General features: G+C 42.4%; 1 protein-coding gene across 1 annotated transcript; it reads left to right on the top strand.

The window, feature by feature from the left end:
- AMFR (autocrine motility factor receptor, E3 ubiquitin protein ligase) lies at positions 1-26,754 on the top strand. Its single transcript, XM_009580422.1, has 13 exons — positions 1-95; positions 1,960-2,124; positions 3,908-4,060; positions 8,396-8,436; positions 9,226-9,358; positions 9,922-10,055; positions 11,756-11,866; positions 14,897-15,087; positions 16,755-16,858; positions 18,876-19,010; positions 20,066-20,149; positions 24,853-25,037; positions 26,542-26,754. The coding sequence occupies exons 1-13, from the start codon at positions 33-35 to the stop codon at positions 26,690-26,692; spliced, it is 1,650 nt and encodes a 549-aa protein (XP_009578717.1). The 5' UTR covers positions 1-32; the 3' UTR covers positions 26,693-26,754.

Raw genomic sequence — 26,754 nt, 5'->3', positions numbered from 1 at the left:
AGGTGCTAGTGAACACTGCCTGCTGTTTCCTGATGTTGGTTGCTAAGCTAATCCAGTGTATGGTGTTCGGTCCTCTTCGTGTCAGTGAGAGGCAGGTGAGACAGCAATGCGTTGCCGTGGATATTGTTGTGTTTCGTAATTTCGTGGTATACGACTGGTGTGGTTTTCTATATGGAATTGCTGAAAGTACAGAAGAAAAGTAAATTTTAGAACAACATAAACTTAAATCTTACCATTTGGTTAGCTAGTATATCCACAGCCACAAGCTTCCAGTTTATTTCTGAAGGGAACTTTTCTTTTTCACTGTTCCTATTGTATTTTATAAACCCGTGGTCAACTTGAAAGTCCTGCTTCCTTAATGAACTTCGTCAGATTTCTTACAAGTGCACCTCATTTCAGAATACTTACGACATGTTCTTCTCTATTCAGTTGGTGCTTGGCAGCATTTCTCCATTGCGTTTCGTAGTTAGTTATCAGCACTGGCAGTCTGAGTTCCCTCTTGTACCTTGTTTTGTGCCTTGACTGCTGGAGAAGTGCTTTCCATCCTCATACGCTGAGTGGATGGTTTATCTACCCTCAGGTTTAAGAGGGAGTCAGCACGTGTATGCCCAGAGAAAGGAGGTGAGCAGGGCTGAAAACTCAGGCTGTTTAGTCCTGCTCTTGGGCTAGGTGAGAATGTTTTTAAAAATTCAGCAAGGGAACCATTAAAGCCCAGGCGTTTTAAAAACAGGATCCTGCAGAAGATAAAAGCAGCAGCAGTAGTTTGAATAGTACCTGTATATTTTTTTTAAAAAAGAAAGGCGAATGCATAAGTTGCTCTGTGTAAATGCAGTAGCAGTGGTTTGAAGTATGTTCGCATATTTAAGAAAAAAAAGTGTGTAAATGCAGTTCTTCAGGAGAAATCAGGCCATGATGATTTTTGACATGCAGAACTGAGGCACATAAAGCTTCATTAATAACCGTGGATCTCTCAAAGCCTGTTTTATTTGTGATTCACACTACGTACAGCCTCCAAGTGAAGCGTATTAAAAACAAGGCACTATCAAACTGCATTGGGCAGTTTTTCTTTCCAGTCCGTGTTGACTATAAGGATGTGGAATTTTAACCAGTGATAATTTCCAGGATGTTCTCTATCCTCTTAAAAACTGGAGTGAAAAGCAGTAACAATGTGGATCCATTTGTGTTTGGACAGTGGGAGTGCGCTTCAGTTCTCATGTAAAGGAAAGCTGGTTATTAATATTGGCGAGCCAAAAATGGCAGCATCATGAAGGAATTCTGGGCCTGTCTTAACTAAACTCCTGGTGATTTCATCGTGTTCTTTAACGAAACATTTTCTTTCATAAATTTTTTTATCCCCAACAAGCTGGCTTGCTATCTGCTGCTTGAGACCATCATATTGTTTCTTTCATACTGCATGTGCGTGGGAATAATTTGTTTTTCATTGCTCATCCACCTCATTCTCCACTGTAGGCATTGTGCTTTTTAAGAGCAGATTTTGTCATCTTTTCTTAATCATCTGTACTTTTGGACAGGTTTTTGGAAGCAAGGTGCTAGGTTATTTGGGCATCTTGTATAACTAACCGTGGCAGTTCTTCTAGCAAAGAGGGCTTTGTGTTTGCGGCCCAGTAGCTGCATGGAGAATCAAACGGAGATCAAACTTGGTTTGTGCTAAACACTGTTTTAGAAGTATGGCAGGAAACTACGTTGTGCGCTGCATTGCACAGTTATGCTGCAGTGGTATAAGAGACTAGATAAGATATGAAGGAGCGCTAATATTTCTAATATGTTTTTAATTCAGTAAGGGTTACAAATACTATTCGAAGTGTGTATGCAGCAGGCTTTTGCTAACATATTGTCGCATTTCTACTCCCGTCTTTTTTTTTTTCTTTCTCTTTTTCCCCTCCTTCTCTCCCCTGCATGTGGATTGTCACTACAGTAACCAGATGTCTTCCTTTACAGCATCTCAAGGATAAATTCTGGAATTTCATTTTCTACAAGTTCATCTTCATTTTTGGTGTGCTGAATGTTCAGACGGTGGAAGAAGTGGTGATGTGGTGCCTCTGGTTCTCTGGACTTGTATTTCTTCATCTTATGGTTCAGCTCTGCAAGGATCGCTTTGAATATGTGAGTTTTGATTAAGGGCTGTCTTTTGGGACATGCAAATTCTGTTTCTGGTTTGGGCACTGGCTCGTGATGGGTTACAAACAGATCATTTAGACCTTTTCCCCACCCTGCGGTGCTGAACACGTGTACCTCTCAGTAGCTTCGAATACTTGTTTTAAAGTGCAATGTCAATCTTACTCCTTCAGTTTTCCCATGAGACAAATGGAGCTGAAGATACTTATTTGCTTTGATAAATTGCTCCTTATGTGTCCCCTGTAATTACTATTACATAACTCCATGAGCTGTCTTCATAGCTCTCCTTACTGAAGAAATCCTGACAACGGAACATCCCTTAGGTTGGTGCCCTTTAGGATTGGTCCATGAAGCCTCTTTCTGCGGATTCTGTGCTCGGGTATCAAGCTCATTTACATCTACCAAATGTTGACTGCCAATGTCTTTGCAATATACAGTGCAACTTTCTCCATAAGCAACATCCCACTTTCTGTTAATACCAAGAATAAATTCAGTAGAGATGCAGAAATTAAAGGCCCGGCAAGGAAGAAGGAACTGGAATTTGAACAGTAAATCTTGTCCTTTAAACATCTATAGTGGACATGCATTTTCCTCAGCTCCTCTGTCCTGGAATAAAAGTTTGAACTAAATTGAATCCATGAATTTCCTTTTGGTAGCTCTGTGCTTTGCCATTTTTTTTTACTAATATTCTGTAAAGCCTGTTAATTCACAAGTAGCTAAGCACTAAGCTTGAAACTAGATTGGTTGGGGTTAGGAAAATTGAGACAGAAGTGAACGAGGCGGTCATCTGGTATTTTTAGTGTTGTTCAGAAAGCTGTGAAAGAACAAAGCTCATGTGGGAAGAAATCCTTATTATATTCCTTCTGCATTCAAAGCATGTATCATAATTCTTTACTTGAACAAATGGTACTTGTGTGATCTGCCTTGCAAACTCAGGAGGATGTGGAACTGAACCAGATATAAACAAGGAAGAAAGAATCAATTTAAAAACAAAATATGGGAGTCAACTTCATCGATCAGACCAGAGTGAAGCTTTGGGCAACTCCTTCTTTCCTTGTCCTGTTCTTCCCCTTCCTGCCCTGAAAATAAGGGGATGGACCACCTAAATACTCTTTGATTTAGACAGCCTAGGTGTAGCCTACCGTTAAGGTAGTTTAAAGAATTAATATGCTATGCATGCTATTGAATGAGACAACTATTTTCAATAGACTCTGTCCAGCAGTCTCTAGCTGCAAGTTAAATTTTTGGGGGAGATGTCTCTCTCTTTCAGAGGAAAAGGACATTGGAAGAACTAGAGGCTGGAAGATAAAGCTGGACAAACTCAGATTAGCTGTAAGGTGAAAAATTGGCAGAACAATTATTCTCATTGCTCAAAGACTGTATATTAAGGTTAGGGTTCTAAAATGCATGAGCATCCTAAGCAGATGCTGTGGATTTGATGCAGAAACCACCGTGTGAGAAAGTGTCTGTGGTTTTCTTGCACAGGTGATCTAAACATCAGATCAAATAATCGTAATGATTCCTTCTGGCTTTAGAAGCCCGGTGAATGCAAATGATGGCGAGATGAATGAGACTTGGGATGGTGTGTGGGTTTAGCTTTATTCTGCAACATTAATTACTGCATTGCGTGGTTGAGGTCATGAAATTGGTTTTATTCTAGAAAGCAAAAGATTTTCCTGAATTAGGACTTTTTTGGTGAGGTGACTATGGAAGGCAGGGTGGATGAAGTACTCCTTTAAACCTCTTACGTATTTATGTATTTGTGTTGCAGCTTTCCTTTTCTCCTACCACACCCATGAGCAGCCACGTCAGAGTCCTGACCCTGCTCATAGCCATGCTCCTGTCCTGCTGTGGATTAGCAGTTGTCTGTGGTATTATTGGCTACACCCATGGCATGCACACGTTGGCTTTCATGGCAGCAGAGGTGAGACTTTCTTCATACGTGTCATGGTTTCTGCTTTGCTTTTCACCCCTCACTTGGGGGTATCTTGGCACGCGATGGGTTTTCTTTTAGTTTCCCGTGAGGAAGAAACTCCAAAGATGCAAACAAGCCCTCCCCTCTTTTAGAGTAGTTGCCAGATCTGCATGCTTCCTCTCTTTAGAGTTTAAGCCTGCAAAAATATCTTTGTCTGAAGAAGAGAATGAGAGCATAAATCCGTAAGATGATGCTGAAATCAAGTAGCAGCCCATGAAAAAATAATGGTTGTGCTTCATGAGCATTGCAAGAAGGGTTAGTTGAAATGGCCGCTAGAGAGAGGGAGAAAGTGTATATGAAAGTGTAATGTGCACCTCAGCCTGTTTCTTTGAGGTGGTATTTTCTATTCCATTCCTCCCAAAAAAGAATGAGACTGACATCCTTTCCTTAAAGCGTACTCATGGGATTTGCTTATGTTTGTGCAAAAAGATGCATCTCAGCTGAGATGAGCAACTCATGTTTGTTCACTCCTGAACCCTTTGCAGTGTGGAGTAAACATCAATATGTTTGTGGAATGAACATCAGTATGTTTTTGATGTTATGTGGGTTGTTGGGCTCTGCCTGAGGAAGTGATAATCTTAAACAAAGGGGAGGTAACCGGTATAATTGCAAGTAAGTCATGTTAGCACATCCTTAGTTCAGATAACAAGTAGCATGTACGGTTTATTTTTCTTCTCCTACCTTGAATTCATACTTGGAGTTAGTGAGGAGGAAAGAAGACAATCAACTGATAGTAGGAGAATATGATGCTGGTCACACCACAGTTCAGTTATTTAATATGTCAGTTTGCTTTTCCCTAAATACAAGAGAATATGCAAGGCCAGATTTGTAATTACACAGTGGAAGGGTATCGAAGATTTGTCAGTGTCTCTAATAGGTGGGGTCTCGTTGGTGTTGTGTCTCTTATCTTGGCTTGGCAGAAGGATGAATCAGCGTGGGGTAGGTTTATCAGGGAGTGTTACAGTGCCGAAGTGTTGCCTCGTTAACGCTGCACCATGTGGTGGTGTACGTGTTTTGGGTTGCAGGATGGGGCTCAGCTGTTCATTTCAGTGGGAGCTGTTCTGTCTGCTTATCAACAAAGGAGCGGCTCAGCCAGCAGAAGTGTACGGTCCTCAGCCAAGCCATGGATCCACACAGCCTGCTGTGCTGCTGGTGGACAGCAGAGGAGGTTTGTGGGGAACGTATAGGAAAGGGTCTCCTACCCTTGGCAGCAGCTGGCGTTTTGAGGACGTTCCTGAGCTGAGGGTTGCACAAGCCTGTTGGGTTTGATAGCCTCAGATGGACTCTGGAAAGCTGTCTGATCGTTTATTGAACTCATTTATACTTTGGCCTCCACAATATCCCAAGGCAACAAATTCCACATTTAACTCGGCGTTGTGTACACGAAAGAGTCTTTTAGTTGTTCTGAATCTTCTGTCTGATAATGTCCTTGGCTATCATCTAATACCTTTATCGTGAAGAACCACAACGAATCATTTGCTGTTTGCTCTTGTTCACACCATTTGTTATTTTATCGACCTTTCTCCTGTTCCCCTTCTGACTTTTCTTCCAAGCAAAAGAATTCTAGTCTGTTTAATCTTTCCTCATATGAGATTGTCTAGTATCTCGCCATTTCCTGAGCCTTTTAAATATGCCCTATATGGGTTGGGTGACCAGGAGTACTTTCATTGACTTTTAATACCCAGCACTCATGTAAGTGGAATAAAAGGTTTAGGTTTCTTTCTGCACAGGTACTAGCAGTGACACCTCGTGGCAGTCCTCTAGCTCTCAGCAAACAGCATTAAGTCTTGCAGACTAAAATGTTTTCCTGGTGGTGGCTTGTGTGATGCTGTTCAAGAGGGACACTGCCAAGTGTATTCCATTAGTGTGTATTTAATTACATTAAGTTACATTAAGCTATTCATCTCTCTCCTGATTCTGCAAACATTAATTTAGCTTGATGCCTCAGGGTTTTCAATAAAGCAATATGGATGTTTTTCTCAGGTTTTAGTTAGGCTTCCCCTTGTTCTGTCAGCATTGTTTGTCAGCATTTTCTTTCCTGCAAAGGATGGATGTGAAACGTGCAAATGCCCAGAGAAGGTTGAATAAGGACAGTCTGTATTTTTGAGTAAACATTAAGGTTTTTTGCCTTAATGTATGGTATTCGAGAATTATGGTTTAGCAAGTAATGTCCAGTCTATCTTTGCACCTTTTTTGTTGTAAGAAGGAATTACTCCATTCCTGTAGCAGCCATTCTCTGATCCTGTTTCATACATCTTAGTGGAGGCTGTATAATGATAGTGATATTCAAATCTTAGAATTGTACCTTGCAGATAATAGTATATTTTCCTGTGTAGCTTCTTATGCCGCATCCATTATGTTAGGGTTTGAGTGCCTTCCAGTCGCGTGCTAATCTACGTGACTAGTATCTGCCAGTATCACCGAGTCCCTGGGGGATAAGTGTGTGCGTAGCGGAGCAGAGCAAGAGCTTTTGAGGTGTCGGTACTGAAAATGCCCTGCTGTACATTTAGAACCTCAGATTACGGAGTTGTGTAACTTATGATGCAATGTTGTACTTTCTGCGAAGTATTTCTCGTGTCAGAACATTGAAATGCATTTCTGGAAACAGTGGAGGAACCAGAGACCAGCGCCTTGATCAAATCTACGCTAGCTCGTCTTTTTAATTTTGATGCTCTTGCTGCCTCAGCAGTAACCAGTATAAATCATGTCTTGGCAACATTAACTTCTTAAAAGTTGCGAAGATTAGACTCTTCAGATTTCTACCTGACAGATGTCTTCCTTATCGGAGACTTTATGCCACGTGTACTGGTTTTGACACAAATTTGTGCTCAATGGCATGTCCATCCAGCAGCTCAGGTAATCATTCTGCTTTACCACTTGCATGGTTAGAATTTGGACATACTTGCTTTTTCTCTGTGGTCTGCTCAAAGTTTCTCTGTAGCCAGAAACCTCGTGTGAAGAAGATGTAGTCTCTTTCTGGTACCCACATGCAGCATAACAGGAGGCAGAAGAGGGTCTCATAACATGCCTCACAGGAGCAGCTGATGTGCTAATTTAACTTTTTTATGAAAGATGTTTGTGATGAGGACAGAACACCGTGCTAGATGGTTTGCTGTTACCTTCTTGACTTTTTTTGTGTTACTTGAATGATGTTATCCTTGATCTTTTCCTGAAGTCCTTATTTGGATAAAAGATTGCACTGGTGCTTAGTCACAGGAACACTTGTTTTAAAGCCAACGAGTAAACAGTTGGCAGATATATTGGGTATTACTAAGGGTTAAATATGCATCGAAGCATTTTAAGAATGCTTTTTACAAATGGAAAAAAATATTCAAACCAACTGTTTTATTGCTATATTGGGAAGTTGTGGTTTTGATAGTTCTTCTGTACTGTTTTTAATACTTACGCTGAAGGCATGCCATCAGACCAGTGTTACAGAAGTGGTTTCAGTTGCTCATTATAAATCCCCCGCATCTTGGTGTCAGTTGGCCCCTGCTAACTACGGGGTAGTGTGGGCAGTCTCTGAAGGGGGTTCATCCGCTTCCATGTTCTTTCACTGGGAGGATACAACGAAGGGATGGGGCACTGTGCGCCTGGCAGGTTAGAAAGAGGTGATGGGGCCACGTTTCTTAGATGATAAGAGCCCATGGAAATGTGGTTAGGTGTTCTGGAAACAGACCTTTCTGGTGACTTGTCTTTACATTTCTGATCTGCTTATGCTTTCTGATATACTCAGGTTTTTTTCTCTACTTACCCTAGAGAGATAAGTATGATTAAAGAGAGAAGTTACTTTTGCAGTGTTCACGTCTCAGCAAGGGGAGCAATTATTTGAAAGTGCTTCCGTGGTTCTTCCTCGAATTCCTGCTACTATTTGGTTCTTCAGATTTTTCTTGAGCAGTGGGATGAGGAGAGGTGTTCTACTTCCACCTGAAGGCAGTTGGTGGGATTGTGGTCTCAACACTCACTGAGTGATAAGAACCGAAAAAGATAGTATGTCCCATGTAGTGGGGGAAGAAGTGAGACTTAACAACAGTGATGCTAGTGGCTGCTCCATGAGCATTGTGTGTTTGAGAACAATTTCTTCCATATTTATGTATAAGCTTCATGTTTGTCACAGGTATATTGTGCACACAGTCATCTATAGTGATTGTTGGTTCCCAGGAACTTGTTAAGCTGCAGTAAATGCATTTTGCGTTATACCCTTTAGCTCCTGCCTCAGTACCACTGTCCCTGCCAGAATGTTGTTAACATACCTTTTTTTTTTTTCTCTCCCCGCTTTTGCAGTCTCTGCTTGTGACAGTCAGAACTGCTCATGTGATTTTACGGTGAGTACCTTATGTTTTGCAGGATGGTTGTTCAAGAAGGTAGTGCATATAGCATGTGGATTTAAGAGGTGTATGTAATTACCGTGTTGAATTGGCAGATGCATATTTGGAGATGGGCAAAGGTGGTTAACTTTAGCCTGTACTATTTTTAAGCATGAATTCTGCAAAATTAGTGGGTGCTAATAGCTTGAGGCATGGATTAAAATGGATTGGTGCTGCTGCATGAGGGTTGGTATATGCTACTTAATGTCATCCTACTGGGTTTCATTTAAGATCTTAATCTCTAGAACTTTTGCTTTGAAAAAGTAGCGTGCGTGTGTATCTGTAATGCACATGGGTATGCATATGTGGGACATGATGTGTAGCACAGAACCTCTTTATCCAGGTCACTATTGGCATTTCAGGTCTGTCACCAAGCTGTAATGCCTCACCTGAGAAACACTTCATGTGCTGAAAAATGTGGGTCTGTAGTTACTGTAATCCCACGATTGGCTTTGGTACACGCAGGAGTTTTTAGCAAATGCTACATCTCCATCAGCTGGTGATATCTGTAATGCCGGTGTGGGCTAAGCATTGATTGTTTTTTTCCTTTTTAAAATGTTGCTGTTTGAAACCAGTAACGTTAAAAAAAAGTCCCCCAGGAAAGCACACAGTGTGGACACTGGGCTTAGGAAGGGCAAAGAATCCATATCCAGAAGTTGTTTGGAAAATGGGTAAAAAATAGTTTGAATGCTAGAGATGCCATTTAACAAAAAAGATAGAATAATGTTAATTTCCCTGCTTTTGCAGCTATGTAATTCATCTCTGGGATCTCAACCATGAAGGAACGTGGGAGGGCAAAGGCACTTACGTCTACTACACAGATTTTGTCATGGAGCTAACCTTGCTTTCACTGGACTTGATGCATCATATTCATATGCTGGTATGAAATACTGGACATAATGTTGAGCGAATAGACTGGCCTTAAAATAAAGGGTACTGGGTATACATATTTTATATATTTTTTTGCTTTGCTTATTGTAGGAACCAAACACTACAGAGATGTTATTTAAATAAAGAGGAAAAGGTAGTGTGGGGGTTTCTGGCATTCTTTTCTCCTGTGTAATTGGAGTCCTCACAAATAACTTTGTTATAGAGTATTAACTACTGTGTAATTATTGGTTTAATAAGTGTTTAATTAGCTTTGTTATTGAGTAATATCAGACTGAATTATATTCATTGGCAGCAGGGGACATTAAGCTGAACAGGACTGAATACAGTTTACCCGTATTATAAATGCTGTGCTGCTTAAGTTGTATCTGAAGATGTAACGCGTAGTAATACCTGTGAACAGTGTGGTTAGTCTGAATGGTCTCAACAAAAGGAAAAATCTTCAGTGCTGGTTTCTTAATTTCTTTTTCTCTTAAGACCTGATGCAGTTTCTTGTGGCAGCCTCTTGTTTCCCATGGTGTTTATTTCTAATCACTGTTCTGTTTTTTTCCAAAGCTGTTTGGCAATATCTGGTTGTCAATGGCGAGCCTGGTGATTTTTATGCAGCTGCGCTACCTGTTTCACGAGGTTCAACGAAGAATTCGGCGGCACAAGAACTACCTGCGTGTGGTTGGAAACATGGAAGCTAGGTGAGCCTCGTATTTGCTCTGGGATCTTGATGTGCATCTTGGAGAGAAGTTCCTGATGAAGAAGTTGGGATTCTTTTACGTTCCTTTAATACACGATGGCATGGTGTAAGCTGGAGAGATGCAATCTTGCAGATCCGGCTCTTAAGTCTTTACACTTAGAGTATGTTTTTACCCATTTTATTTGTTACTACAGACACCCTTTTCGGTTTTAATGGGTATGTAGGATTGACTTTTATAATAGCAGTACTACTGGTAACATATTACTGGCAACAAGTGAACTCCCCTGTCCAGTATTTCTTCTCCTGTATTCTCTTGCACACTGCCCTGGTGGGGTGACATAAGTTCTGCGGAGCTTTGCCTGTTTCAGTTGTCAAATGTTGGCTTCGGCTTTGATAGAAATAAATGCTCTTAATTTCATTAGGCCATACTATTCATACTATTCAGTTACTGCCTGAAATGAAATCAAAATACTAATTAGAACCTGCTCAGCTTTAAGTACGTATTTATTAAACCTGAAGCCACTCTGAACAGACTCTGTACTTGTAGTCGAGCTGAGAGCGCCTTGGGATTACTTTAGTCCATCCCCCTGTACTGAGGCAATGCAGAGAAATCAAGAGGCCTGCGAAAATCTAGTATTGTGCCAGATACTACTGCCTCTCTGATCCAATGTTTTCGTAACTCAGCTATGTCTTTGATAGTTTTAAGAGCAACAGGGAATTTCACTCTTTCTGTACATCGCTGTACCATTTTCGTTGTGGACTGCAGAGGGTTTGACTGGCTCCGATGCCTGCTGCTGTAGGCCAGATGGAGAAGACTGACTTCTCTAGAAATTCCTGAGGTTTTCTTTGTGAAAAGACATTTAATGGCTGTAATACCAGGTTAAGAGCTGCATAATAAAGTTAATGCTCAATGCATTGTTTCTTTTCAGTAAGATGCAGACGCTAAACGCCTTTAAGCTGCTCACAAAGCTGTTTGAGTTGCAAGTGTCTCAGACTTCTTGTCTGAGCAACTTGATGTGTTTTTGTCATTCTGATTTTCTGGAAGAACCACATTCTAGCTTCATCCCGAAGCTGCCAATGGCAGTGAGCTCCCTGCATTTGTGTAGTTGTTTTTCAGGCACGTTCCACACCAGCAGTCCTGTGAAATGCTGTTACACCACTCATCTCTATATTGTCCGTGTTTGGGTATTATGTAGTAGCTACTTGCCTGACGCTGTAGTTTAAAAAAAGAAAAAAAAAAAAATCAAAGACAAATGGGAGTTGGCAAAATCTGAGGCCAAAATTAGTCAGACCATAAATGCTTATAGTGATCCCAAGAAGACATCTTAATGGGTACAGCTATTAAAACTCATTTAGAAAAATGACATAAGCCAAATCTATACAGATTATAACTCGAAGTTCTCAACCTAATGATCATACTTCTTGGAAGATAGTAAGACAAAGCTTTTTGCACTTAGGACGTGCGCGGAGATGTGCAAAAAAAAGTGCCTGTAAGAAGACATGGGAGGGATGTGTGTGTGTGTCTTCCTTTGCAGTGTGAGTTTGAGTTACGGAAAAAAATAGCAAACCTGCTGGCACATCTCTCCCAAGGAAAAGTTAATGTGGAGGATAAGGTTTTCTCAGTGCAGGATTCTCTAGGCAGGAGGCCATGCTGAGCTGGTGTAGTCATTACTTCTGTCTCTTCCTTTTTCTTCTTTGTAGGTTTGCAGTTGCAACACCAGAGGAGCTAGCAGTCAATAATGACGACTGTGCCATTTGCTGGGACTCCATGCAATCCGCACGTAAACTCCCTTGCGGCCATCTCTTCCACAAGTACGTTTCTGGGGCTGGAGAGGGTGCACCTGACTATGGAAAGGAAGGGATCTATGGGCATGTCTGAAAGTTACAGCAGGATGACAAGTAATGAACTATGAGCAAAGCTGTGGTTGCTTACTGCCTGGGTCCTCTTGGTCTGCCTGTCATAACAAAGTACAAGTCATGTTCACTTCAGTCATTTTCACATTTGAGTTGTTTTACCTGGTGCATTCTTTTTTCCCCCCAAACTAAGAATATGCATCTTGTCAACTAATGAGTAGGTGGCGTTGAGTTCTGGCATCTCAATTGCAAGTCTGTACCCTGCCTCGCTGTGTAACTGCTTGGTAAAGCACACTCTTTTCCCCCTTACTTTATCCTGTGCATCACCACTTCCATGAAGGTGTGTTGATTTTCAGGTGAGGAAGAAAAAATTGGAGTTAGATCCTTAAGTACCTTTTGGATATCAGCTTTAAAGAGAAAACAGGGAATATTTTTATGCATCCTTGCATGGTGATGAGTCCCCCAGGACAGTTGTGGAGGCCAGGTCTGATTATGTGATTTCATGGAGGGATGAGTCCATCAGGGCTGTAAAACAGGTTAACCAAATTAGCTGAAGAGGTCCCTAGGCAGCTGGTAGTTGGAACTGGGAGGCTCTTGGCCGAAGGATCTCTCTATATACTGTTTCTTACACTCACTCAGTAGGGAATAGTAGGAGATGCTTGTGGAGACGGTGTGCTGAGCTAGATGCGCCTTTTCTTAGATCTTTTGTAGCAGTGCTTACATTTTCATGCTTGTGCTTAAAAATGAAAGGAGATACGGGGATTGAACCAGGAGTTTCTGAAGTGCCATGTGATTAACATGCATGGTCAGTTAAATTGTCCCCGTGGTGTCACATGAGCAAGTTACTTTCTGCAAATAGCTTTTTACTTTTCTGGTAACTGTCAAACCAGAGGTTATAATCCGTGTGCTAATTTGTTGTCATTTATGACAAACCTTGCCATAAATATTTATCTGTGTTCCAAGAAGTCTCTAATGAGCTAATGCGCCTCTGTAGCAGAAACTCCTCTTCCAATGCTACTGAATCGTAGGAATATTTAATCACCTACTGAGCACTTGAGAAGCCCAGGGTCTTCTCTTCAGAAAGTTGTTTTCTCTGTATCTAAAAGGATCCTTTTGTATTTTTTTCTCAAGCTAAGTTACACTTACCTTCTTGGTGCATTTAGGGAGGGAACATGTTGCAGTGGATGACTTAATTACATCTGGTTTTATATGCAAGCTTAATAATCCTATTTACAACCTAAGAATGGTTTCGCTCCTCATAAAAGCCTGGTGATTTTGCCAACAGGCTAAACATTGTGTCCGTTCTCAATTACATGGGATTTTTTTTTTCATAGCCATTTATTTGGAGTAGAAGAGAAGATGGCAGGGAAGATTCACATCACTGAGATCAACTCTATGCCTAAATATTAAGTTTAATGGGAGCCTGAATCTTTTAGGCTCTGTTGAAACTCTCTCCTTTCTTTTAGGAAGCAGTCAATTTCAAAAGAGTTGTTGCTCTGAAATGTTGCCGACCTTGACCTGTTGTTAGTCATCCTTCTACTGAGGTGCTGTAGGCGACTGAGCCCTTCTGCCTGTGCGGTACAAAATGGGTATAACCAGGGCTGGCTTACTGCCAGCCTTTAGGGCTTGGTGCTGATGCAGGCTGAAAGGGGTATGAAACGTGTCCGTTCCAGCATCTCGGGGGTTGAGCCGTTGAGGAGCAGCAGCGTGATGGTAGCTTGTGTCAGTCCGGGTGTTTCACAAGTGACCTTTTGAGTACAACTGTAGCAGCGGTTTGAGCTTGCTGTGTGCAGGGTGGTTTTCCTGTAGTAATGGAGATGAAGTTGGACAGCATCAGCAGTGCTAACGTGCTGGCTGCGCTGATGACCAAGATGGTGGAAGATGGTAGATTTTTATTGTAGGGCTTTGGGTGTTTTTGGGAAACCCATCACTGTAATTTCTGAACACTCTGTATCCCTCCATTTAAATATGATGGAAAACACTTTGGCAATATGTCTATACGCTGCAGCTTCAGGAATTGTGCAGAGTGCTTGTATCCTTGACTTTGCTATAATCCTGCAATTAGGACTTTTTCCTTGCTCTCTCACCCCAAACCTGTAATCTGTGCCTTTACTCCATTTGCAAATACAGGATTTGGGAAACAGGTTTATTTGACTTTTTTGTATGTCTCTACCTTTCTAAAGTGTTTTGAGAGCTTCTGCTGGGGAAAAAACCCTACCCTGCAAGCGTGAAGTATGTGTTGTAGTATTGAGATGTGTTCAGTTCTGTGAAATTCCGTTCTTCCATACTGAAAATCAGGTTTAACCTGCCAACAAATATCACAACTGGGTCACATCAGTCTGAATCAAAAAGTAGGCACAGCTCTGAGTGCTTAAACCTGCATTTCAAACACTTCTCACTTTCTGCACGGCAGCAAATGTTCAGAATTAAGTAAATATTATAATGGTACAGCACTGGTTAGTATTAATAAATCTCTCTAGAGATTTCCCAGAGTGCTACTCACTTTGGTGGTGATTTGGGTATTGATAATTTTTGAAAAGATATTTGAAAAACTGTGGAGGTGCCATGGTCACATCACACTGGCAGAACTGCTATGAAAATGTGTCAGTATATTTCAAATACTTGTCCAGTTGGTTTTTGTCCTTTTTCAGTTGGGGATGTTGAGAGAAGAGAAACGCTTTGTTTCCCCTTCCAGGCAAAACTTGCATGTTCTGAGCTAGAGGGACAACAAACTTTGAGAGAGTTTTAAGTTTGTGATAAATCTGCATGCTTGTTTATAAAAAGTCAACACTTGAGTGTTTTCAGCTGAATAAGGAACCTATGCCAGAGTCATCAGGAGCTCATCAAGTGTACCTCACAAATTATCTCTGAGCAGTCCATGTGTTGATGTTCTGTACAGAATATGGTACAGCTGCTTGATGTACTCCTGATACTGATGTCTTGGAAAAAAGCTGCAAGCTCACCATAATGTTACTGTTTTCCTGTCAGCTCATGCCTGCGGTCCTGGCTGGAACAAGATACATCTTGCCCCACCTGCAGAATGTCTCTTAATATCACTGACAGCCATCATGTGAGGGAGGATCACCAAAGGGAAAATCTGGATGAGAACCTGGTCCCCGTGGCAGTAGCAGAAGGCAGACCACGCTTGAACCAGCACAATCACTTCTTCCACTTTGACGGTGAGCTAAGCAGATTTGACATCTGATGCTGTTGCCCAAATAAACGAAGGGAACAGCTTTCTGTAGAAGGGAATTCTGTCCATGCTTCAGTTGAAACTTAAATCGTGCCTCTGCTTGCGTTTGTCAAACACATATATGTTTCTTACGGTTCTTTTGCAAGAGCTCAGATACGTGTCTCTGAGATTGTCCAGAGCTACAGAGATTTCTTGAAAGATTTTGTGCAAATGCTCCCTTTTTTTTTTGATTTGTTGTGGTTAGCAGCTTTAATACTGGCATTTATTCATTGTGTGCCATGTTGACCAACAGAATGGGAAATTCATGTGTCTTATTTTTTTACCAGATGGTTAATCAGTCAAAGAGAAAAAAACCCTCTGTGGTGCAGTCTAAAAGTTGATCTTTCCCCTATCCCGTAGCTAATGTGAGGTTGTCAAAAGTCCATTTGCCACTCAATTTACAAGAAACTTGCAGTGCTTTGTTAGGTGCAGAAGTCTGCAGAAGCTTATTCTTAGAAGGAATCATGTAACCGGAACAGTTTTACGTGTTTTTTTTCAGTGGTGTGTTATAAGTACTCACAAAGCAGATGTGATTTCAGACCATGATGAGTTCTGTGTGTGCAGACAAACTTGTTCTGAAAGAGACAATTTCTGTTGCTTATCACCCAGATTTTTTTATTGTTTTGGTATCGGTGTGTGCTTATTTTCCACAGTTTCCCAGGTTTTTGATGGCAGTCTTTTTGTGTCTCAGTAGGTTTCACTAGTGCGAATACTCAGCGTTGGGCTCTGGCCTTGTGGAGCTCCCATGATGTAGCTGAGATGCTGCAAAGTCACATAGTGACCCGTTCTTCGTCTCTGCTGGTTTTGCAATCTTTGGAGGTTGTGGGAGGAGAGTAATGGGCAGAGAAGGGTCAGACATTTCTAGGTACACTGAGACTGGCTGATAGCTTCTTGCATGGCTCCCGCTTCTGGGATGCTTTAGGTCTCCAAAGGACATTTATATTTAGAATACCACTCTGTTTTTTGATAGCTGTCCTCCCATTGCTCTGCCATGGCTTGGAGACCCGCAAAATTACTGTGGAGACAGGAGGAGAAGTTGCATAGAGCAAACCCTGTGTTTATTTAAATGGAAACGCAGAAGGAGGAGGGAGCCAGCCGTGTGCCCTGCGCTGTTGAGCCTAAGCACACAATTGCAGAGCAGTCACTTTGTTCGGTTACTCTGTGTCCCTTTGTAGTAATGTTTCCTCAGTGATGCCAGCCACATATAGCTGACCCGTTTTGGGACCAGATTCAGCTGGTTTAGAAGCTGGCCTGTTTTTAGTAAAATTGTTGGAGTTATTAATGTATTCCAGAACTGAATTTGGCTCTGGATTATTTTAATTTTCCCTTTAATGGGAACATTAAAACAAGAAAACGAGGATGTGTTTTCTTGGTCCTCTTCTGGCCCTCAGATCGTTAAGCTACTGTGACTGTGTTTGAAGAGAGTATCAGCAGTTACTGATTTACTCCAGCCATCTCCATGTTTGGGAGGCCTTTGGGATGGATTGTACTGCAGAACTCCCCATATGTACCTTGTGGAAATAGGAAGACTTTTGTTAAATACATGTAGAAGTACTTCGCCTGCTGAGAACCTCGTATCTTTGGTTGACTTTCTTGGTGATTTCTTATTCTTAGGCTCTCGAATTGCCAGCTGGCTGCCCAGTTTTTCAGTAGAAGTGATGCATACTACAAACATCCTCGGTATCACACAAGCCAGCAACTCCCAGCTTAATGCTATGGTAAGACTGCTTTAATGGTTTCCACCTCAGCCTTCCTATTTGTGTTGTGGGGGAGAAAGAGGTACATGTAAATGGAGAACGTAAGGGGGAAGGAAGTAAAAACAGTGTTTAGATGCTACATGAAAGCTATTTTTTTGAGTGAGAGAAGCTTTATTTTAGTGAAGTTAGGGCTATATGTTGGTTCAAATGTGCAAATGTAAAAGAACAGGTCTGGAGGTAGGTAAATGAGGGAGAAAAATTACATGTACTTTCTGTGTAGATAGGCGGATTTTTTCTCGGCTTGCTTAGTGCAACTTCTTTAGCTTTTTTTCAGTACTTATCTTCACTCACAACTTGCAGTAGCAAAGGGCATGAGTCTCTAACCAGAGAATTTAGCTGTTGGTCAAGTGGTAACTGATCAAATCCATTTTATAGCTTTTGATTTTTTTAGTATTTATTTTTAATAGCACTAAGCTCCAAGATAGCTGTTTCTGTTTGAGTGTGTTGTCAGTGTGAGATGGGGCTCTCTGTAGCACAGTCAACTCTTGCTGATTCATGATGATGATAGGAGTGTTGAGGATGAAATCCCCGGTTTGTTGACTTCATACATAAACACTCTCATGTAGTACAAAAAGAGAAGGATATGGCCTCATGAGACACATTAGTTTGAGAAGTGCTATTTCGTCTGAGTTCTTAAAGCTACTGTGTGCTATATGGCATGTTAATGAAAGTTCAGTGAGGTATCTCGTGAAAGTGATGAAATTTTCTGAATGTGAGATCTCTCCCATAGCCTTCACTACTGTTTAAGCCTCAACAGGATAAAGCCACAATTTTTAGGGGGTTTGGGGCAGGGTGGGCAGGGAGCAGTAAGGTGTTGGCAGATGATTTATTAGTTAAATACGCAGGAACTCTCCATCTAAGGTCAGTTTAGTTTTTCTTTTACTGGACACAGTGACACAAATGGGCTTTTGTTAAGGATGACTAATGATTTCTTAGCATTGTGTATTATTAAAAGTACAGTAGCAACTTACATTAAAATGTTTACTTTAATGGAAAGGCCCAGGTTAGCAAACTATTAGTGTGTTACACATTTTTAATAGAAAATAAGTGAAATTCTTCTTTGTGTTACTGGATAAAAACCTAGGGAAGTATTTTGAGGGAAAGGTCAGAGGCTGAAATGGTAAAGCAGTTGTTTTGGTCACAGTTTAGTACAATGGAGTGTTAGGTTTGCTGTAGTTGCTTGTGTTTGAACTCCCTGTCAGGTGGTGCATAGTTTTTGCTCTCAAAACTCCCTCCGCCCTTCTTTTCTTATTGTTGTTGTTCTCTTTTCCCCCTGCCCCATAACTTTCAGCATTAGTTAAAATATAGATTTTAATACTTAATGAACTCTAGCTGTTGGACTCTAAAAGCACATTATTTGTCTGCCCTCTTACATTTATCTGTTTAATTTGGATATTATTCAGGTAACTTGAAATTCAATAATAACAGTTCCCTGACAACTCAGTTTAATTTACTTGAGTTTTCAGACCCTGTTAAACTGGCTTGTAGGCAGGGTGGCTGGAGAGAGTAGGTTATTAAAACTTACTCCACTTGTCCTTACCAGTACCATTTTGGAAGCCGTCTGGGACAAAGAAAAATGGTTGGTGTTTTTTTTTTTTCGGTGTTGATCTAACTTTCAGTCACTCATGTGAATTTTGTGTAGATCTTTATTGAAAAGGCTGTCATAAAAAGAGAGTTGGGAAGCTTTTGAAGCCTTTGTGCATCTACAAGCACTGTTCAGGAATCTAAATTTTCAGGACCATGTGGTGTCTTCATAGGATTTGCAGTTTTGCTGTTGGCTTCAATGGAGTCAAAATACGGCCCTGTAAGTCAGTGCCAGCATGGGTTTCCCTTATCTTGTTTTTCTTTCTGTGTGTGGGTTATCGTATCATAAACAGCATCTTTGAGCTGTTTCATTTTTATCTGTTTCTGTTGAGATACTTGCCAGCAAACTTTCATGTACTGCTGATACTGACTGTATAAACTTTGTTTTCTCCAGGCCCATCAGATTCAGGAGATGTTCCCTCAGGTTCCTTATCATTTAGTTCTACAGGATCTGCAGCTAACCCGTTCTGTAGAGATCACCACTGACAACATCTTAGAAGGGCGCATCCAGGTACCTTTCCCCACGCAGGTAAGTCATAAGACTGTGCACCTAAAATCACTGGCTTTCTTACTTACCGCAGAACTGAGCCTGTTAGTAACGAACGAGGGGAACGAGGTAAGTTGAAGCACTGGTGAATCCAGCTTAGCTTAATGCAATATTATTCTTCAGATTTTACCTATATGAAGATGTTGCAGCCAGAAGCGCCAAACCAGTTTTGGCAGTCTGGCGTGTGTTGTATCTCCGTGTTGCAACATCTGACTCAGTTGGAATGTCTCACAGTGGCGTGTGATTGAGGTATACGCATCTGTTCCTTACTGTGGCCCTTAGAAGAAGGCCTTTTAATGTATTAGGATGAGTCTCAGATGTGCTTTAGCATTATCCATTTGTAATACAGGGTATTTTCTTTATGAAGGAAAGTCGGAGTCTATCACCCATGCCCTATAGCTTGCCCCTTATTGATGTGATTGGACTGCAGGATGCATGAAGTGCTTGCCTATACAGTCTCAAACATGTTGTATAGTGCCAAATTCTAGTAAAAAAAGCCTTGGGATTTGTTTTTTGTCTGTTTAAATCTCTGTAAATGCAGTATATTCAGTCATGTAGCAAAAATATATTGAAAAGGTCCTAGCTAGAGACAAATATTTGCTCAGTTAAAGCAGCTCTTCTTGGTCGCTCTTTTGCAGAGCCTTTAGAACGTGTCCAGTTGATTTCTCTGCTGACAGATAATTGAATTGTACCACTTAGGAAGGTTTTCTGCAAAGAAAGTAGTCGGTAAAATGATGCCTTGTTCTTAATTAGTGATAGCAGATTTCAGTAAAGCAGTCTGGGGACAATGTTTCTGTTAATAAGAATATTGAATTCTGGTTCTGTGCACGTCAGATAGTACTGTTATCTGGAGTCTGCGTGTGGGGAAGCAGAGAGAATTCTCTTTTCAACACTGCATTCTGCTTATTACTAACTTATCTGTTTCTAAATTGAACATAACACATGACGTTTGCAGAGGGCAGAGTTCATGTTCAAAGAACTCGTTTTTGTTTTGCCATTTCACACACTGTATTAAACCCATGATGTTTGCATTTCAGCGTGCAGATAGCATTAGACCTGCATTGAACAGTTCTGTGGAACGGCACAGTACTGATCAGGAGGATACTGAAACTGTCACCCAGGTAATTTGGCATAAAAATGGGCAAAAAGCACAATTAGAAGCTGCATGGACAGATAAGTGCATTTGGTTCCGTACCAGGTCAGCTTGGTGGCAGCCCTTCCTTGCGTTTCACACCAGAACTAACGCTGTCGGGCAACTGAAGTCAGACTTCAGCATGGTGCTCCTGTAAAGAATTATCTGTGTGCTTTTCTTTTTCCTCGTGGAGGGAAAGTGCTCTCAAGTGATACAAAGAACAGGAAAAGATCATGTCTGTTCACGTCTGGTCAGGCCCATGCCCATCTGTGGAATATGAAGAGCAGGATGTTTTGCTCTTCCCCTTCCTCTTCCTCTTCCTGTTCTGTACGTCTCCAGACACTTCCTTTAAAATGAGTAGTATTTCTCTTCTGGGTATAAGAAGTCTTTTGTGTTCCGGAGGAAGCACTTGAAGACATGGGGAGCTTTGGTGTGAATGGAGTGGGATACAAACAGGACCAAGAGATAACAGCCCTTTTACATATAAAGCACAATGATGGGGTTTGCTGTTCTTCACTAAGGGCTTTATTAAGCAGCATGTGCTAGCTAAAATGTGGCAGGAAGAAAAAAAAATGGCCTGTGAGTAGAATAGAGTCTCATTCCACTTTTGTTTTCCCTGACTGTAGTAGCAAAATCATGAGGGTTTCTGTTTTGTAAACCTCCCTTTCTGCTGGCTTAGAAAGAGTGAATTAGTGAGGCATGTGACTTTCTGCCTCTGCAGCCTTTAATAACCTAAATAGCCAACCTGTTACTCACCTGAAATTGAACTGTGGCAGTTCCCTCGTTAACAGGTTGCAAGACAGAAAAAGCTTTCATTTGGTTTGATACTGCAGTTGAGGCTGAAGCAGGGGTGGTGGGGATTGGTACAGGTGCTTAAGAAGAGCCTGGGGTAGGAGGTGCAGAACTGCAGGAATGAAAATCTTGATCTGGGTTTAGCAACTCTTTAATAACGTTTTGGGTTAACTTGAAGGTTTTGGTGGCATTTTCCCTGTTCTTTATGAGTAAAACCTCTCTTTTTACAAATGGTATCTAACTAGTTTTCCTTAGCTCGGTACTGGCTTCAAATCCCACTTTGAATGATTGTGTTGCTGTTCACAGGCGCTACCTGTGTCTCTGTCCTTCCTTCTACAGAACTTGAAAAACCTGGGAGTGGTGTTTGTACGTCATGTCATTGAGCACGTGCTCTCTAATAGTGACGTCTCCTTGCTTTGAATTACAGCTAAGGACTTTGCTCAAGTGATGTGTTTTAGCTGGAGCGAATGGCAGTTTGTTTTGTAGAATAGCACGGTGATGGCCTGGAGTACGTGAGCAGTTGCGGATTTCCCACAGCTGAGTGGGGCTGCTGGTGGCTGTGTGTGTGAGATGAGCTGGTGGCCTCTGCGCAGGTTTTCCTGGGTGGATATTTACTGTGCCAAATGGGATTCATAGGCAAAGGCTGACTGAGACTGCCATGCACTGAGGGTAACTTGCTGCTGGGTAGCGTTGTGGAAGCTCCGGTTGCTGCTGTCCTCCTCCTGCCTTGTAAATGCTTTGTGCGTTCAGCGTTAACTTAGGCCAGCTTCAAACAAGCTGCTCACCCTCGTTACACAACCACAGAGATCTACTTAGGAGTCAAGCTTGCTTACCTCCTTGCTATTGATAGTATTTCTGCTGTGGGGAGAAGACTTGGGAGCCTAGGGGCATCCTTCCTCTAGGAAACTCCCGTCACTTTTGTGTCTCTTTGATTTTGATTTGAGTTTTTGACCGAGTACCTGGCGTATCGTAGGTGTTCTCTTTATTCTTGCCGGAAGAAATACGTTGCTGTAGTCAGTCTAACTCTTGTCTGTATGGAAAGGTCTAACAGCAAACAAGCTACTTCAGCAGGTTGCGCTTGATTTTTAAGAAGCTTTTCAAGTGCAAGTGGGAAGGGACATAAGAAGCCATCATCATCTCCTCTGGGTGAGACGTGAATTTCCAAATAGTGGGTAGATGTAACTTCACACTTTACGACACAGTCCCTGAGAGAGACCATGGCAACTCTAGTTGCTTTGTGCTGCAGCCTTAGAGTAAGTTTTTGCAAGCTTTCCATCTCTTTTCTTTTTTTTTTAAAGTCAACATACCCACTGAGAATCTTTATAGATCTCCAGCAGCAAGTGGCAGACCCACTGGAGTTCTGCTTGTTGGAAATAACATTTCTTAGGGGAGCTAACATGCTCAAATAAAAGCACCCTTCCTCATGAGTAGTGTTGGTTTTCTCTGTGCCATACGTCATATTATGACTTAATTCTATCTAGAATTCAAGGGTCTTTAAGATAATGACTGATTCCACACACCCCTCCCCCAAAATGTAGCTTATGGTTTTGGGGTGTCAGTGCTGACATAACGTAAGGGTAGTTGAGAGACATCTCTGAGCACCATCAGGGTATAAATCATGTTAAAGGTTTGTGAGATAATGTTCTAGCCATTGACAGTTTCTAACAGTCCTGGCCTGTACACGTAGTAAGACGCTGTGCACATACTTTTCTCCAGGCGTGCATTGAAATGCTGATGCTTCCAGCAGCGTGCGTAATGCTGTACACGCTCGCTCTCCATCCCTGTCGTATTTGCCCTCCCTCCCCTCTTTCCTGGCTCTGCTGTTACTCCCTATAAGAACAGATCCCTGAGCGGCTATAGCTACTTTCTGCAAGCTTGTGTTTTCATGTGCTAAAATGTGTTTGAAGATTATCCTTTAAATTTTTTTTGTGTGTTTGTTTATCTGTTTCTGTAATCCTGGGTGGAGATTGGGTAGGACTGCTCAGACCTAACTGGTAAGCTGCTGTTACAAAGCCGAAGCTTGCCTGGTGCAGCTCTTGCCCCCACCTTGAGAATCCAGTTTATTATCCTTGCTTAAGTACTTGGTGACTTTAGAGACACTTCTGAGGCGTCCCATGGCTTTCATGAAACCTTTTCTCTTGGAGCCTGAAGGAGGAGTAGTTTCCGTAGTGTACAGGTTTCTGCATCTGAGATCTGCTCTCATACTGAGGCTTGTCATAACCTTTCCTGCAATTAGTTTTGATATTTTTGTCTCTAAAACCTCCTCAGTAACCACTTTGTGCTCAGATAGAAGAACAGGCTCTTGAACAAGGGTATTGATTTTTGCATCTTTGTAACGTTATGGGAAAAAAAGCTTAGGTGAGCTAGCTTGCATCTTCTGATACAAATGGCCCAGGGGGAAAAAAAAGTTATCTTGTCTGAACATCAACCGTAATGAGTGCCCTCCTCACTGCTTTACCCAGCAGAGCTGCTTTTTTCCGTGTCCACCTGTGTGGCAATGGGAAGCAGCAGTCGGGTTGCTCCGTACCTGTTCTTCTGGGTCTGCCGAGGTCGTCTTGGTCCTGGGTAAAATCCGTGAGATCATTCTGTGGAGCTTTCGCTTCCTCCTCTCGGACGTGGCATTGCTTTGAGGCAGTCCGTCGCGTTATCCCAGCGCGTTAGTGTGTGTGATACGGGGAGCCCTTCCCCAGCACGCTGGAATTTATGGGTTTTGCTGAAATAGGCTGAAGATGTACTTGTGTCTGAGGTTGCAGTGTTCGTACTGCTCTGGCTTGGGCCCTGGCATTCTGCTTGGTTCACCTAGTTGACGGGAAGTGACATTTGTCTTGGCTTTCGCTCTCTGAAGGCGTTGCGTCGGGGAGACGGCGTTACCGGTGCGTCTCTAGGGCTTTGGAATGACTCAGCTTGTTTTGCACATCAGCTGCTGAAACCCGTGCCTCGCACGCTGTAATGCGGCTGAGTCCGGGCTGTCGGGACTCGGGCAGCGGTCCCCCTGCGGCGCCCGCCTCACCGGCTCTGGAGGCTCTGCGGCGGGTTTACCAAAGGCCCAAAACTAGGCGGTAGGAGCTGACTTGGCTAATACCTCTCTTGATGCATCCTACTTGTTTGAGTAATCCTCTGGGATACCAAACGATGGCTGAACCCTTAAGCCTTTCATTGAGGTGATTTGTTTCTTGATGCTAGTAACATCTTGCTTTTCCATCGCAGAGCTGATCTGATCGTGTATGACAGGATGTGATCAGGATATGCTGTTTCACCTATGCTCGTTCACCAGCGTCATCATGCATCAGCTCAATTTTCACGTTAGTGTTGTCGGCCAGCTGTCAAGGGTGAGGAGGTGCTGTGTGCGGGGCTGCCAGCTTCTTGGATTGACACGCCGAGCTTGGGACAGTTGCCAGCCTTGCTCCGGCAGCCTGAATACACAATAATTTGGGTGCTGCAGAACCCGGTGAACCAAAGCCTCATAAATTCCCTTCTCCAGCACACTTCCTCTTTGCAAATACATTTGCTATTCTTTCCTCAGTATATGGATTGCAGCTTTTTAAACTCTTTACTGTTGCATTGCTTGTCAAGTCAGCTGCAGAATCTGACTATTTCAAATGCCCCATTTTCATAGAGCATTAATTATGAGTAATTAATGTTGGAGATTACTTTCAAATGTGGCATAAAAGATACAGCGTTATAGCATACAGGCTCTTTGAACATGTTTTGAAATAGCTTTGTTCTGTATTTTGGCTGGGCTTTTCAAAGGAGCCCAAGGGAATTGGGTACAGCAGGTGAGAGTCTAGTTTCTTCCAGTGCCTTAGAAAATGACAGTTCTTTGTAGCTTATTGATTTGATGCAAAGAAGCCCTGTTAGCAAATTCTGCAAAGACTTACGACTTCTTTCCTTTTCTTTTAGACTGAGAGAGTGCCACTTGAACTCAACTCAAGACTGGAAGAAACGGTGGAATTCAGCGAAATGGAAGCAGAGCCTAGTGAAGCAGAAGATTTTGAGGCCAGGGGAAGTCGCTTTTCAAAGTCAGCTGATGAAAGGCAGCGTATGTTGGTTCAGCGGAAGGAGGACTTGTTGCAGCAAGCTCGAAAGTATGTTCCTTTCTAAAACTCCAGCCTGGCCACTTGGCGATAGTCCCCCCAGAACGGGTTTCAAATGGATTATGACCACTGAGAGTCTGGGTTGTTGTAAAAAGTAGTAAGAGGAATGAATGCATCCGTTACAGCAGTCTCAGGATGCTGTTTAAGACAACCGTCGCTGATAAACCCAACTGTGAAATAGCGTCATGTGTCCCAACATGTCCACAGCTTCCTAAGCGGTTGATCCAAAGCTCTTTGAAATCAGAGGATGATTTCTCCAGCTTCAACGGGCTTTAGTCTGAGCCCGTAATAAGTGAGAACGCGTTACTTGTGCCGAGTCCTCTAGTCATCTTTAGCTTGCCTCCTGGTGTAGGTGTCAGCCCACGCTGCGTGTGCTGTTACAGCTGAAATTACTGTCAGGCACCAATCTTTCCAAATACAGAGCGAGTGTCTTAAGCACGAAGCAGCACGGAGTCGACAGATGACCGCTTACTAAAGCACACCAGAGGAGCTCATGACCAGCAGGTCACCACTGCTGAAGAGAGAGTGACGAACTTTGTTTCTTTTAGTCCAACTAGTAATAGGTGTCATAGGTAGAATTTAACTTTTTTCACGTGCGTTCCAGTCATGTTGGTGAACTTTACTAGCATCCAGTTGCTGATTAAAAAGAGAAGGAAAAGCGCCTTAGTGGTGTAGAGAAAACTCTTCAGCATTTGTAACAAGTGCTGTCCCTTCCTTTGTATCGCAGGGAGACTACTGAAAGGGTCTACAAAAACTACATTGAGCTATGCGTCCTTTGGTGTTATCAGGCTACCTACGTTCTTTCGTTTTTTTCCACACTGAAATGCCTTCATATAAATAACTGGGGGTATGATGCCTCTTAAGAGTTTATAAAGAGGCTTGCTCCTAGAATAATTTTTCCTTTACGTTTGAAAAATGTCATTGAGGGAGACAAAGTATTTTTGACTTCCTGGTTCCCTTCCCATGTTGAAGAGCTGTGGAATTGCAAACTACTGTGTTTTGTCGCTAAGTGTGAAAATTCATAGGGATGTTAAGTCTGGCAGCTGCTTCCTTGTATTTTTGCCTTACCTTACATTTGCACCCCTAGTGCCCCTTCTGTCAAAGGCTTACCCATCATCAGGGAGTGACTTCTTGTGGTGGACACTGCCAGCATCTCACAAGTGGTGGGATAACGGGGAGAGAGAGATTCAGTGACTGATCTGCAGTCTCTGAGTTAAGAGTAGAGCCCCCGCCTTTAGAACCGGCTCCCTCCCACGGGCACAAGGATCTTGCACAAAAACTAAGAGCTTCTGCCAACTCTGCAAAGTCTATCGTAGGTTATACGGGCTTTTTATTTTTTTGAGTATGTAGCTTGTGTGCGCTTTTATGAAGGTATTTTCCTGGTTTCAGTGTGCCTTGCACCCTCCCTTACTTCGTGGATGTACCGGTGAAGTATTTTCCAGAGCCAAAATGAGGGGGGCTCTGCTCACCCATCTTTTCCTTTTTCCTCTTGCAGGCGTTATTTAAACAAAACCTCCGATGAGGAGTTGACCACAGAGAAGCCCTCTCCTCCGCCTGAGGGAGCATCCGCCGATCCCGTCACCCTGCGTCGCAGGACACTCGCTGCCGCCGCCGAACGGAGACTTCAGATGCAGCAAAACTCTTAGCGCTCGTTGCCCCTCCTTCCTCCTCCTCGTGAGCAATGTTGAATAAATCAATTAAATACAAA

The sequence above is a fragment of the Fulmarus glacialis genome, unplaced genomic scaffold (genome assembly GCF_000690835.1).
Source record: "Fulmarus glacialis isolate BGI_N327 unplaced genomic scaffold, ASM69083v1 scaffold43716, whole genome shotgun sequence".
In the NCBI taxonomy this organism is placed as follows: domain Eukaryota; kingdom Metazoa; phylum Chordata; class Aves; order Procellariiformes; family Procellariidae; genus Fulmarus; species Fulmarus glacialis.
Note: the sequence above shows the minus strand (reverse complement) of the source record. Positions and strands in the feature narration are given on the sequence as shown.

What these genes read in the sequence shown, in the direction of transcription:
- AMFR (XM_009580422.1), top strand. Translation starts at nt 33, where the DNA reads ATGTTGGTTGCTAAGCTAATCCAGTGTATGGTGTTCGGTCCTCTTCGT. An exon ending in GCAAGGATCGCTTTGAATAT is followed by an intron (nt 2,125 to 3,907) that starts GTGAGTTTTGAT and finishes TTTGTGTTGCAG; the next exon opens with CTTTCCTTTTCTCCTACCAC. An exon ending in TGGCTTTCATGGCAGCAGAG is followed by an intron (nt 4,061 to 8,395) that starts GTGAGACTTTCT and finishes CCGCTTTTGCAG; the next exon opens with TCTCTGCTTGTGACAGTCAG.